Source organism: Indicator indicator, unplaced genomic scaffold, assembly GCF_027791375.1.
Source record: "Indicator indicator isolate 239-I01 unplaced genomic scaffold, UM_Iind_1.1 iindUn_scaffold_187, whole genome shotgun sequence".
NCBI classification, from domain to species: Eukaryota; Metazoa; Chordata; class Aves; order Piciformes; family Indicatoridae; genus Indicator; species Indicator indicator.
The window spans coordinates 16,873-30,558 of NW_026539269.1; the positions used below are offsets into that span (position 1 = coordinate 16,873).

At 63.9% G+C, this 13,686-nt stretch overlaps 1 protein-coding gene across 1 annotated transcript; it reads left to right on the plus strand.

The window, feature by feature from the left end:
- Positions 1–2,515: 2,515 nt before the first annotated feature.
- On the plus strand, positions 2,516–13,394 carry ATXN7L2 (ataxin 7 like 2). Its single transcript, XM_054398915.1, has 11 exons — positions 2,516–2,642; positions 4,855–4,929; positions 5,799–5,903; positions 6,073–6,262; positions 6,818–7,104; positions 8,696–8,778; positions 8,909–9,153; positions 9,303–9,486; positions 9,679–9,800; positions 11,284–12,199; positions 13,350–13,394. The coding sequence occupies exons 1-11, from the start codon at positions 2,516–2,518 to the stop codon at positions 13,392–13,394; spliced, it is 2,379 nt and encodes a 792-aa protein (XP_054254890.1).
- Positions 13,395–13,686: the final 292 nt, after the last annotated feature.

Below are 13,686 nucleotides of genomic sequence, written 5' to 3' on the forward strand. Positions count from 1 at the left end.
TGAGTGTAAGGAGTTTTATAGAGGGGGAAATACAGCCCCTGGGTGCAAGGAGCTTTATAGAGGGGGAAATACAGCCCCTGGGTGCAAGGAGCTTTATAGAGGGGTGAATGCAGCTCCTGAGCATAAGGAGCTCTATAGAGGGGGGAATAGAGCCCCTGGGTGTAAGGAGTTTTATAGAGGGGTGAATGCAGCCCCTGGGTGTAAGGAGCTTTATAGAGGGGGAAATACAGCCCTGGGTGCAAGGAGCTTTATAGAGGGGTGAATGCAGCCCCAGGGTATAAGGAGCTTGTACTGGGGCATACAGCCCTGGGTGCAAGGAGCCTATAGAGGGGGAACAGAGCCCTGGTGTAAGGGTTTTATAGAGGGGTGAATGCAGCCCTGGGTGTAAGGAGCTTTATAGAGGGGGAAATACAGCCCCTGGGTGCAAGGAGCTTTATAGAGGGGTGAATGCAGCCCCTGGGTGTAAGGAGCTTTATAGAGGAGTGAATGCAGCCCCTGGGTGCAAGGAGCTTTATAGAGGGGTGAATGCAGCCCCTGGGTGCAAGGAGCTTTATAGAGGGGTGAATACAGCCCCAGGGTATAAGGAGCTTTGTACTGGGGGCATATACAGCCCCTGGGTGCAAGGAGCCCTATAGAGGGGGGAACAGAGCCCCTGGGTGCAAGGAGCATTATAGAGGGGGGGAATACAGCCCCTGGGTGCAAGGAGCTTTATAGAGGGGGCAATATAGCCCCTGGGTGCAAGGAGCTTTACAGAGGGGTGAACAGAGCCCCTGGGTGCAAGGAGCCTTATAGAGAGGGGAATAGAGCCCCTGGGTGCAAGGAGCATTATAGAGGGGGAAATACAGCCCCTGGGTGCAAGGAGCATTATAGAGGGGTAAATACAGCCCCTGAGTGTAAGGAGTTTTATAGAGGGGGAAATACAGCCCCTGGGTGCAAGGAGCTTTATAGAGGGGTGAATGCAGCTCCTGAGCATAAGGAGCTCTATAGAGGGGGGAATAGAGCCCCTGGGTGTAAGGAGCTTTATAGAGGGGTGAATGCAGCCCCTGGGTGCAAGGAGTTTTATAGAGGGGTGAATGCAGCCCCTGGGTGCAAGGAACTTTATAGAGGGGTAAATACAGCCCCAGGGTATAAGGAGCTTTATACTGGGGGCATATACAGCCCCTGGGTGCAAGGAGCCCTATAGAGGGGGGTTCAGCAGTGTATGCAGCCCCTGTGTATGGAGAGCTTTACAGAGGGGTATGTAGGAGCCCCGGGCGTAAGCAGCTTTATACAGGTGGGGGATATGTAGCCCTTGGGCATCCTGCTCCCTATAACGAGCTTTATAGAAGGGCTATATCAGACCCCCCCCCGCCCCCCCGGGTGCCCAGCTCTATATAGGGGCACAGGAGTGCCCCAGCCCCTCTAGGCACACCCCTGGGTCCCCAGCCCCCCTCTGGAGCTGTGTCACCCCCAGCTGCCCACCCCCTAGAGCGCTGCATGCACTCCCCCTCCCCCCCCCGCCCCCGCAGGGATACAGGAACCCCAGCGCCGTATAGGGAGCACAGAAAACGCCGGGTCCCCCAGCCCCCCCCTATATCACGATATGGACCCCCAGCCCCTATATCACGAGGTGGGCTCCTTCTACCAGTATATGAAGCCCCCCTCCCCCCCACTCCCAGCCCCTACATCACTATATGGATCCCCCCACCTTCTATATCATGATATCGACACTCCCAGCCCCTCTGTCGCAATATGGATCTTTCCCAGCCCCTATATCACGATATGGACCCCTCCCAGACCCTATATCCGTATACGGATCCTTCCGGACCCTGTATCACGATATGAACCCCAATCCCTATAGCAGTATATGACCCCTCCAGCGCCTATATCACAATATAGCCACTGTCCCTAGCCCCTGTATCACGATAGGGACCCCTCCCAGACTCTATATCAGTATACGGATCTCTCTGGACCCTATATCACGATATGGCTCCAATCCCTATAGCAGTATATGGCCCCTCCAGCGCCTATATCACGATATGGACCCCTCCCAGACCCTATATCAACATATGGATCCCTCTGGACCCTATATCACGATATGGACCCCAATCCCTATAGCAGTATATGACCCCTCCAGTGCCTATATCACGATATGGACCCCTCCCAGACCCTGTATCAACATATGGATCTCTCTGGACCCTCTATCACGATATGGACCCCAATCCCTACAGCAGTACATGAAGCCCCCAGCCCCTATATCACGATATAGCCATCCCCCCCCAGCCCCTGTATCACGATATGGACCCCCAATCCCCATAGCTGATTGTGACCCCCCAGCCCCGTTCGCAGCCCGGTGCCGGTGCCGGGCGGGGCTGCCTGCGGGACTACACCGCCCGTGGTGCCGCGGGGCGGGCGGGGGCGCGCGGCGCATGCGCGGGGGCGCGCACGGGGCGGGGGCGGCGGCGGCAGCAGCGGCGGCCGCCGTTGGGGGGGGGGGCGGGGGGGGGGCGCGCTCGCTCCCGCGGCGGCGGCGGCGATGGCGGCTCGTGGGCGCGCAGCGGCGGCGGCGATGGCGGCGGAGCGGCGACTGCTGCCCAGCCTGGACGAGTTCGCGGGGCAGAGCTGGAGCGCCTGGGTGGAGCGGGCCGGGCCCGCCGAGCCGGGTGAGGGGCGGCGGCGGCGGCGGGGAGGGGAGGGGGGCGGGGGGGACGACGGGGTTGGGGGGGGGTGACCGGTGGGGGGAGCAGCGAACGGAGCCGCGCCCGCCGCCCCCCGGTCCTAGCGCCGCCGAGCGGCAGTAGGGCAGCGGGAGCGGAGCAGCCCGCACCGAGCAACGGGCATATTGCACCGGGCACTGGGAAAGGGGCATCCTGCAGCGGGGAACGGGCACCGGGAACTGGGCATCCTGCACTGGGCACCGGGAAATGGGAGTCGGGACCTGGGCATCCTGCATCGGGAACTGGGAACTGGGCATCTTGCACCGGGAACTGGGCATCCGGCATTGGGAACCGGGCAGCAGGAGTGGGGCGTCCCACACTGGGCACCGGGAAATGGGCACTGGGAAATGGGCATCCTGCAGCAGGAACTGGGCAGCAAGAACAGAGCAGCCTGTGCCGGGCAGCCTGTGCCAGGCACTGGGAACTGGACATGCCACACTGGGAACTGGGCAGCAGGCAGCAGGAGCAGGGCATCCCACACCAGGCACCAGGAAATGGGCATCCTGCAGCAGGCACCAGGAAACAGGCACTGGGAACTGGGCATCCTGCATTGGGCATCCTGGACTGGGCGCTGGGAACAGGGCAGCAGGAGCCAGGCTGCACCGGGCACTGGGCAACCCCCTGCACTGGGCACCTGGCACCAGGAGCTGGACAGTGGGAATAGGGCATCCTGCACCAGGCACCGAGAGCCAGGCAGCTGGCACTGGGCACTCAGCACTGGAAACTGGGCAGCCTGTGCTGGGAACTGGGCAGCCTGTACCAGGTAGCCAGAGGTGGCTCTGGGCACCCCAGTCTGGTCACTGGGAAGCCTGGACCAAACACTGGAGGCCAGTCACCCCATGCCAGGTGCCAGGCATCCCTGGGTGCAGTGGGCACTGGGTAGCCTGGAGCAGGAACTGGGTAGCCAAGCCTGAAACTGATTGCCACCATTAACCCAGACTGGGCAGAGGACGCCAGGTGCCCAGTATGGCACAGCTGGATGGGACTGGACATGTGGTATGGCATGGCTGGATGGGACTGGGTGCCCAGTATGGAACTGGGCACCAGGTATGGCATGGCTTAATACGAGTGGAGGTGGACTGAGCACCCAGTGTGGCACTGCTGGATGGGATTGGGCACCCAAGACAGCACAGCCAGGCAGGACTGGGTGCCCAGCATGGCACTGTCAGCAGGTTCTGTATGGCATGGTCAGACTGGACTGGGTGCCCAGGATGGCATGACTGGGCAGAACTGGATATCCAGACTGGCACAGCTGGACAGGACTGGGCACCCAGTACAGCATGGCCAGACAGGACTGAGGGTGAACTGGGCACCCAGTGTGGCACTGCTGGATGGGACTGGGCACCCACTACAGCAGAGCTGAGCAGGACTGGGTGCCCAGTTTGGTGCTGCTGGATGGCACTGGGCACCCAGTATGGCACAGCTGGCCCAGTGGCCACCAGTTTCCCCACAGCAGATCCCACTGCAGATGGTTGGCTCTGGGCCACCTACTGGGCACAGCTGGGGTGTCCCCAAGGGTGTCCTTGAGGTGTCCCTGGAGTATCCCAAGGGTGTCCCAGGGGTATCCCAAGGGTGTCCCAATGAGTGTCCCAAGGGTATCCCAAGGATGTACCTGGAGTGTCCCAAGGGGGTCCCAGAGGTATCCCAAGGGTATCCCTGGTGTGTCCCCAAGATTGGCCCTGGGGTGTCCCAAGAGTGGTCCCTGGGGCGTCCCAAGGGTGTCCCTGGGGTGTCACAAGGGTGTGCCTGGGGTGTCCCCAAGGGTATTCCCAAGATTGTCCCTGGGGTGTCCTGGGGGTGTCCCCAAGATTGTCCCAGGGTTGTCCCCAAGGGTATCCCCAAGATTGGCCCTGGGGTGTCCTAAGGGTGGTCCCTGGGGTGTCCCAAGGGTGTCCCCAAGATTGGCCCTGGGGTGTCCCAGGGGTGTCCCAAGGGTGTCCCAGGGGTGTCCCATGGCAGTGGGACAGGGCTGGGAGGCTCTGGGACGTGGTGGGGCCAAGCCTGATCCCGGGGTGGATCCACTTTGGTTCCAGTTGATCCAGTTTGGCTGTTCTGGGAGCGGTGCCGATGCCAGGCAGGGCTCAGCTCCTGGACGTGGCCAGGGGGCGCCGAGGCCATCCCTGTGCCAACCCCACTGAAGGGCTTCCGTCCCTGGCAGGATCTGGGCTGGAGCTGGAGGAGGGAGGGAAGAGCAGCGGCAAGAAGCTGGAAGCCATGACCCTGATCAAGGAAGGTGAGAGCCAGGCTGGGGGAGAGCCCTGGGGGCTCTGCAGCCCCTCCAGCCTGGATGGTGGGAGCTGTGCCAAGCTGTGCCCAGCTGCTGGGAGCTGTGCCAAGCTGTGCTGAGACAGCGTGAGCTGTGCCAAGCTGTGCTGAACCGGTGGGAGCCGTGCCAAGCTGTGCCAAGTTGTGCTGAGACAGTGTGAGCTGTGCCCAGCTGGTGTGAGCTGTGCCAAGCTGTGCTGAACCAGTGTGAGCTGTGCCAAGCCATGCCAAGCTGTGCTGAGCCAGCGTGAGGTGTGCCAAGCTGTGCTGAACTGGTGTGACCTGTGCCAAGCTGTGCTGAGGCAGTGTGAGCTGTGCCAAGCTGTGCTGAGACAGTGTGAGCTGTGCCAAGCTGTGGTGAACCAGTGTGAGCTATGCTAAGCTGTGCTGAGGCAGTGTGAGCTGTGCCAAGCTGTGCTGAGCTGGTCTGAGCCATACAGAACTGTGCCAAGCTGCTCTGAGCTGGTGTGAGCCATAGTGAGCTGTGCCAAGCTGTGCCAAGCTGTGCTGAGCTGGTGTGAGCCATAGTGAGCTGTGCCAAGCTGTGCTGAGCTGGTGTGAGCCATAGTGAGCTGTGCCAAGCTGTGCCAAGCTGTGCTGAGCTGTGCTGAGCTGATGTGACCCATACTGAGCTGTGCCAAGCTGTGCTGAGCTGATGTGAGCCATAGTGAGCTGTGCCAAGCTGTGCCAAGCTGTGCTGAGCTGGTGTCAGCCATACAGATCTGTGCCAAGCTGTGCTGAGCTGATGTGAGCCATACTGAGCTGTGCCAAGCTGCTCTGAGCCGGTGTGAGCCGTAGTGAGCCGTGCCAAGCCCTTGCCCACCTCTGCCCCCGCAGACATGAACATCTTCGGGCACTGCCCAGCGCACGATGACTTCTACCTGGTGGTTTGCAACCACTGCAGCCAGGTGGTGAAGCCCCAGGCCTTCCAGAAGCACTGCGGTGAGTGGCACACCTGGCACTGCCATCCCCCCACACCCCCGCCCACACCCACCCTGGCACCAGCACCGGTGCCAGCCGTGCAGGTACAGCCCGGCAGCGGGAGGCTGGCACTGGTGGGCACTGACGCCAGGTTTTTGCCCCCCCCCGTGCCCCTCTCCTGCCCTGGCAGAGCGCCGCCACGGCCCCCTCAGCAAGCTGTATGCCCGAGCCGCCGCCACCGCCGCCAGGTGCCACGTGGCTGTCAACGGGCAGCCGGTGCCCGCCGGGACCCCTGGCACGGCCAAGGCGCTGCGGGAGAAGCCAGCAGGTGCCCGCGGGCGAGTCCAGCCCCTGCCAGAGCGGCCGGACAAGGACCTCTGGTGAGGGTTGGCACCGTTGGTTCTGCCCTGTCCATGCCATGGCACCACTTGTTCTGCCCTTTTCATGCCATGGTGCCACTGGTTCTGCACTGTCCATGCCATGGCACCACAATGTCTGCCCTATCCGTGCCATGGCACCGCTGGTTCTGCCCTGTCCATGCCATGGCGCCACTGGTTCTACCCTGTCCATGCCTTGGCACCGCTAGCTGTGCCCTGTCTGTGCCAAGGCACCACTGGTTCTGCCCTTTTCATGCCAAGGCACCACTGGTTCTGCCCTATCTGTGCCATGGAACCACTGTTTCTGCCCTTTCCATGCTGTGGCACTGCTGGTTCTGCCCTGTCCATGCCATGGCACCACTGGTTCTGCCCTTTTCGTGCCTTGGTACCTCTGGTTCTGCCCTGTCGATGCCATGGCCATGCTGGTTCTGCCCTGTCCATGCCATGGCCATGCTGGTTCTGCCCTGTCCGTGCCATGGCACCGCTGGTTCTGCCCTTTTCATGCCATGGCACCACTCTGAACCCCCTTCCCCCCCCTTCCCAAATTCTCTCCCCCAGCCTGTTTGTGCCAGTGGTTAACCTGGAGAAGATTCCCAGCATTCCCAAAGCGGATGGGCACGGGATCAAGGTGCCCCCCAAAGCTGTGCCCACCAACTCCAAGGAGCCCTCGGGGAAAGCTGTGGCTGCCGCGGTGCCAAAGGAGCTGCCGGTGCCAGCCGGGCTCGGGGGGGACTCGGTGCTGCCCGCTGACGGCCCTGGGGGCAAGCCAGAGACTGTGCCCACCCCGGGGGAGAGGGACACAGGTGGCACCAAGACACCCCCCAGGTCCCACAAGAAGCTGGCACGTGAGTGCCCCTCTTTTCCTTACCAATGACAGGGTGAGGGCAGCAGCTCGGTGCCTGCATGGCACCAGACCTCTGCCTGGCATCCCAGTGCTGTGACCTCACTGGCAGGGGCTGGCAGCAGGGTATGTCCCGAGGGGGCATCTCCTCCCTTCCCCCTGCTCTCTGTTGCCCCAGCGGGTTCCAGTCTCAGCCAACAGTGCCAGCTGCTGCCAGCTGCTGCCAGTCGGCCCCAGGGGATGTTGGCAGGGATGGGGGGGGGGGTGTGCCAGGTTTGATTCCCCCAGATCTGGGAGTTGGGCAGAGAGCTGTGGGCACCCAGGGGACAGCGATGCCATAGCAGGAGCCAGGCTGGGGGTGATGCGGGGGGGGGGAGGGGAGGCTCACCCCAGGGAAGGAGGTGAAAGCTGGGGGGGGGGGGCAGGAGTCAGTGCCCCCCTCCCAGAGGAGGACTCTCAGGGGTGGGGGTTTGTGCCCCCCTGACTCACCCCGAGGAGCAGGGGGGGGGTGGGCTCCATCTACAGCCCTGGCACCCAGCAGCACCTCCCCGCCATGGCCCTGCCAGGGGTGGTGGTCCCGGTTTGATTGTGGCCCCCCTGAGATGCCAACCAACCCCTCCCCCCCCATGCCACCTTTCACACCAGTGGAAAGCTCCACCAGGGCCACACTGGTGGAAACCTCAACCAGTTTGGGGGTGGGGGGGTGGGCACTGGGGGCTGGAGGTGGGGGGGTGCTGAGGGGTGCCAGGGTGCAAAATCTCCCAGCCCCATGCTGGGGTTTGCCCTCCCTGGGATCCTGGCATGGGGTGGAGGAGGGGGACCTGGATTGGGGGGGGAGGGGGAGAGTGGGGATAGGGGAGGGGGGGGAAGTGTGACCCCTCCGTGCCTGAACTGGGGAGGGGGAAGTTGGGAGGATGCAGGGAGTGGGAGCTGGGATTTGGGGGGGGGGGGGGTCCCCACTTGAGTCAGGAAAGGAGCAGGGGTGGGAGTGGAGATTTGGGGGGCAACAGGAATGGGAGTGAAGGTTGGAAGGGGGAGCAGGGATGGGAGTGGAAATTTCGGGGGACAGGGATGGGAGTGGAAATTTTGGGGGGCAGGGATGGGAGTGGAGATTTGGGGAGGGGGAGTGGGGATGGGAGTGGAAATTTGGGGAGGGAGAGCAGGGATGGGGGTGGAGATTTGGGGAGGGGGAGCAGGGATGGGAGTGGAGATTTTGGGGGGGGAGCAGGGATGGGGGTGGAGATTTGGGGAGGGGGAGCAGGGATGGGAGTGGAGATTTGGGGGGCGACAGGAATGGGAGTGAAGATTTGGGAGGGGGAGCAGGGATGAGAATGGAGATTTGGGGATGGCAGGAATGGGAGTGGAGATTTGGGAAGGGGGGCAGGAATGGGAGTGGAGATTTGGGGGGGGGGGAGGGTGGATCTTGTTTTCCTGGGAGAGCCAGGGTGAGGGGCTCTCACCTCCTTCCACCTAACTCTGGGCGGGGGGGAGGGGTGTCAAAACGCTTGTTCCCCGCCCCCCCTCACCCCAATATAGCCAGACCCCCACCCCCCCAGAGACCCCCACCCCCCCACCTTGCCCTGCTGTGCCTGCAGGCAAGGAGTGTGACCTGAACAGGCAGTGTGGGGTGCTGAACCCCGACACCAAGAAGATCTGCACTCGCTTGCTGACCTGCAAGGTAGTGGAGGGGGGGGGGGGGGGGGAGTAGGTGTCTGGGGGGTGCTTGTGTTATTTTGGGGGGGCTGCCCTGCGTTTTTCCAGCCCTCTGACCCCTTCCCCCCCGCCCCCTCCGACTTCCCGTGGCACAGATCCACTCAGTTCACCAGCGCCGGGAGGTGCAGGGCCGTGCCAAGGACTTCGACGTGCTGGTGGCAGAGCTCAAGGCCAGCTCCCGCAAAGGGGAGTCCCCAAAAGAGAGGAGCCCCCCCGGGAAGGAACCTCCGCCCCCCCCAGCTCCGCAGGACCCCTCCTCCCTTCCCCAACCCCTCGCCGGGCCCCCCAGCAGCTCTCCGTGCCGAGCCAAGCAGCCCCACACCCTCTGCCCCCTCCCCAGGTGAGCGTCTGGTGTTTGGGAAATTTGAGGGGGGGGTGGGGGGACACGGAGGCGCACACGCACGACACCCCCATATCGAGCACCCCCATACTGGGCACCCCCGAAATCCCTCACCCCCTGCCCCTTCTCCCCCCCGCATTGTGCTGCAGGACTCAGCTCTCCTCCGACAGCGACCCCGAGGACGCTCCAGCTGCCTCCGGGGAGGGGGCTCTGGGGGTGTTCCCCTTCCCCCTGCCCAAGGGGGGGCACCGGGTGTCGAGTGAGGAGAGCGAGGAAGAGGGAGGTAGCGAGGAGCCCCCCCGGCCCCCCACACGCCCCCCCCGGCCCCAGGCGGTGAGTAAGGAGGGACCCTGGGATGGGTTGGGTGGATTGAGAACCCCCAACCCCACCACGAACCCACAGCTGGCTGGGTCTCGTTGCTGGGGCAGGATGGAGGTGATTTGGGGGGGGGGGGAGGGGCTGTCACGGTGACCCTAGGGTGTGACTCCTCTTCCCCCCGCCCCGTCCCTGCTCCCCCTCCCCCAGTTCTGCACCTTCGGGAGCCGCCTGGTCAGCCCTGGCTGCTACGTCTTCAACCGGAGGCTGGATCGGTTCTGCTCGGCGCTGGGCTCCATGCTGGAGAGGCATCTCAGCTCCCACATGTGGAGGTGAGGGGGGCACGGGGGGGGGGGGGGGGGGAAGGGGGCACTGGGAAGGGGGTACTAAGGGCTGGGGAGGGGCTGCTGCTGCGTGCCAGGGTGCAAAATCCCCCCAGCCCCAAGGGGAAATTTGTCCTCCTCCCCGAAAAGTCCTGGCACGGAGTGGAGGGAGGGAGGATGCCTGGATTGAGGTGGGGGAGGGGGAGATGGGGAAGTGTGACCCCTCCCTGCCTGAACGAGGGGAGGATTCAGGGAGGGGAGCAGGGATTTGCGGGGAGGGGGCTCCCATTTCACTCTCTTCCCACCTGAGTGGGGGGGACAAGGTGAAGATGGCAGGGGTGGGAGCTGGGATTTGGGGAGGGGGGGGTCCTGTCCTACCCCTTCCCACCAGAGTGGGGGGGGACAAGGTGAAGATGGCAGGGGTGGGAGCTGGGATTTGGGGCAGGGTGGAGGGTCCTGTCTCACCCCTCCCCACCTGAACCAGGAATGATGTGGGAGGAGGGGGTGGATAGGGATGGGAGAGATGTTTTGGGGGAGTCCCATTTCACCTCCTTCTTACTTGAATCAGGAATGGGGGGAAAGGGATGGGAGTGGGGATTTTGGGGAGAGGGGAAAGATGGGAGTGGGGATTAGGGGGGAGGGATTGGAGTGGGGATTAGGGGGGAGGGAGGGATTGGAGTGGGGATTTGGGGTGGGAGTAGGGATGGGAGTGGGGATTTGGTTGGAGGGGGAGGGATAGGAGTGGGGATTGGGAGGGGTAGGATGGGAGTGGGGATTTGGGGGGAGGGATGTGAGTAGGGATTTTGGAAGGAGGGATGGGAGTAAGGATTTGGGGAGAGGGGGCAAGGGGGTAGGGATTTGGGGGGTGTCATTTCACCCCCTTCCCATCTGAACTGAGGTCAGGACAAGGTGGGGAAGCAGAGATAGAAGCAGGAAGTGTGGGGGGTGAAGGTGGTAAGAATGCAGAGATGGGAGCTGGGATTTTGGGGGGGGTCCAGTCTTACCCCTCCCCTCCTGAAGCAGGAAGGATGAGGGGGCAGGGAGAGGAGTGGGAAGTGGGGAGGGTCTCTTTTCACCCCCTTCCCATCTGAACTGGGAGGGAGAAGGTGGGGAAGCAGGGAGTTGGGGGGGTACCATCTCAACCCCTCCCACCTGAATTGGTGGGGGACAAGGTAGGGATGCAAGGGGGGAGGGTGTCCCATCTTACTCCTCCCCACCTGAATTAGAAAGGGTGGGGGAGGGGGGCAGGAATGGGAGCAAGGGATTGGAGGGGTCCCATCTCATCCCTCTTCACCTGAATTGGGGGGGAGGGGAAACATGGCAGGGATCAGGGATGGAAGGAGGTATTTGGGGGGGGTCCCATCTCACCCCGACCACTCTTGAATTTTGGGGGGGGGGGGGGTTGCACGGGAGAAGGTGAAGATGCAAGGACTGGAGTGGGAATTTGGGGTGGGGGGGGGTCCCATCTCACTCTCCCCCTCCCTTCCCACAGGAAGATCCCTCCAGCTGCTGAGCCCCCTCTGCACACCCCCCCAGCCCCCCCCAGCCCTGCCACCCCTACCTGTGGCCTCGCCACCAGGACCCCCTCACCCCCACCACGGACCTCCACCTCCTCCTCTTCCTCCTCATCTTCATCCTCATCAGTGCCCCTGCGGGAAGGCAGGGTCCCCACGGTGGGGTCCCCCCCGGCAGCCGCCGCCTGCAGCCAGCCTGAGTGTGGCGGGGGGGGCAGCCAGTCCATCACCTCCCCCCTGCCCGCCAACACCCCCTCCCCCTCCTTCAGCAAGTTGCCTTCCACCAAGGCCAGCAAAGCCTCCCGCGCTCGGGAAGCTGCCGGGGGTGGGGGTGGAGGGGGTGGGATAGACCCCGACACCCGCAAACGCAAACCCCCCCTCACTACTGGCTGCCCCCCCTACAAACGGACCTGTCCGGGCGATGGGGGCAAGACTAAAACCCCCAACTGCCAGGCTGTGCCCCCCCCCGGCAAGACGAAACCCACCCCTGCGGCTTGTCCATCCTCATCCTCATCCACCTCCACCACCACCATCCTCAACGGCACCACGCGGGTCAAACGGCTCCCCCCTCCCTCCTCCCTGGACTGCCGTGGCCCCCCCGTCGCCACCACCGTGGACCCCCGAGGTTCGCCGCTGCACGGCCCGCCGGGGGTCCCGCCGGGGGTCCCGGCGCCGCCGCCGCGGTGCCTCTCCGATGACGAAGTGAAGAAGCGCAAGAACTCCGCTACCTACTGCCGGCCCCTCAAGCCCAAGCCTGTGCCGCCCCCTCCCCTGCCCGCTCCCGCCCCCCTGCCGCCGCCCCCCGCCTCCGCGCCCCCCGACTCCGCTGGCTCCATCAGGAGGAAGAAGCCGGCGACCCCCCCGGGCTTTGAGGAGAAGCGAAGCGCCCTGAAGGTAAGGGCCGGGCTGGGAGGGAAGGGTCCTGGGTGAGGTTGGAGGAGGTGGGAGTGGGTGATTGGGGGGGGAGGGGGGCTCCTGAGGGATGCAGAGGCTGGGAAGGGGAATGGGGGGAGCCCTCCGAGGCTGCTGGCACTCACAGGGGGCAAAGTGGGAGCCACCTTCTCCCAGGGCTGCTGGTGTGAGCCCACGGCCTGAGGGGCACTCTGGTCCCCGGGTGGGAGACCACCATGAGGGCATCTTGGTCTCAGTTAGGGGGTGCCAGGAGGACAGCTTGGCCTCAGGTGAGTGGCACCGTGGGGACCCTCTGGGGATTGCTGTGTCCTGGGTAAGGGACACCCTGGGGACCCTCTGGGGATGGCAGTGTCCCAGGTGAGGGACACCCTGGGGACCCTCTGGGGATGGCAGTGTCCCAGGTGAGGGACACCCTGGGGACCCTCTGGGGATTGCTGTGTCCCAGGTGAGGGACACCCTGGGGACCCTCTGGGGATTGCTGTGTCCTGGGTAAGGGACACCCTGGGGACCCTCTGGGGATGGCAGTGTCCCAGGTGAGGGACACCCTGGGGACCCTCTGGGGATGGCAGTGTCCCAGGTGAGGGACACCCTGGGGACCCTCTGGGGATTGCTGTGTCCCAGGTGAGGGACACCCTGGGGACCCTCTGGGGATTGCTGTGTCCTGGGTAAGGGACACCCTAGGGACCCTCTGGGGATGGCAGTGTCCCAGGTGAGGGACACCCTGGGGATGGCAATGTCCCAGGTGAGGGACACCCTGGGGACCCTCTGGGGATTGCTGTGTCCCGGGTAAGGGACACCCTGGGGACCCTCTGGGGATGGCAATGTCCCAGGTGAGGGACACCCTGGGGATGGCAGTGTCCCAGGTGAGGGACACCCTGGGGACCCTCTGGGGATGGCAGTGTCCCAGGTGAGGGACATCCTGGGACACTGGGTGAGGACACCGGGTGGCGATCGCTGTGGAGCATTTCTGGGCTACCCGGGTAGGGGACACCATGGGGACCCTATGGCTGCAAGCAGGGGGACACTGGTCTTGGGTGCAGGGACATCCTGAGCACGGGTGATGGATGCTGTGGGGACCTCCTGGTGACCTCTTGAGCCTGGGTGCAGGTGGGAGATGTGGACCCTCCGGTAGGGGCTGCTGGGGCCGCTCCCTCTGGGGGACGCCCTAGCGCCGTAGTGCTACTCGGGGGACACCTTGGGGCTGGGGGCTCCACCACCTCCTTGTCCTTGAGGTCCTTCCCCGCGGCTGATCCAACATCTCCTGTCCCACAGTCCAAAGCCCATTAACGGTGGGGCCACCTGGGCCAACCCCACCACCAGGCACAGGTCCCCTTTGGGTGCCAGGAAGCCCCCACTGGAAACCACCGAAAAAGTGATGAAAAACAGAGGGGGAGGAGGGGCAGAGGAGGCGGGGGGGGGGGAAGGAAAGAAGCCCCCCCCCAAGTCCCACTCTACGCCCCCCGCCCCCA

Bases quoted from the DNA above. Each gene is read 5' to 3' on its own strand.
- ATXN7L2 (XM_054398915.1), top strand. From the start codon at position 2,516: ATGGCGGCTCGTGGGCGCGCAGCGGCGGCGGCGATGGCGGCGGAGCGG. The intron at 2,643-4,854 runs GTGAGGGGCGGC...CGTCCCTGGCAG, and splicing joins GGCCGGGCCCGCCGAGCCGG to GATCTGGGCTGGAGCTGGAG. The intron at 5,904-6,072 runs GTGAGTGGCACA...CTGCCCTGGCAG, and splicing joins GGCCTTCCAGAAGCACTGCG to AGCGCCGCCACGGCCCCCTC.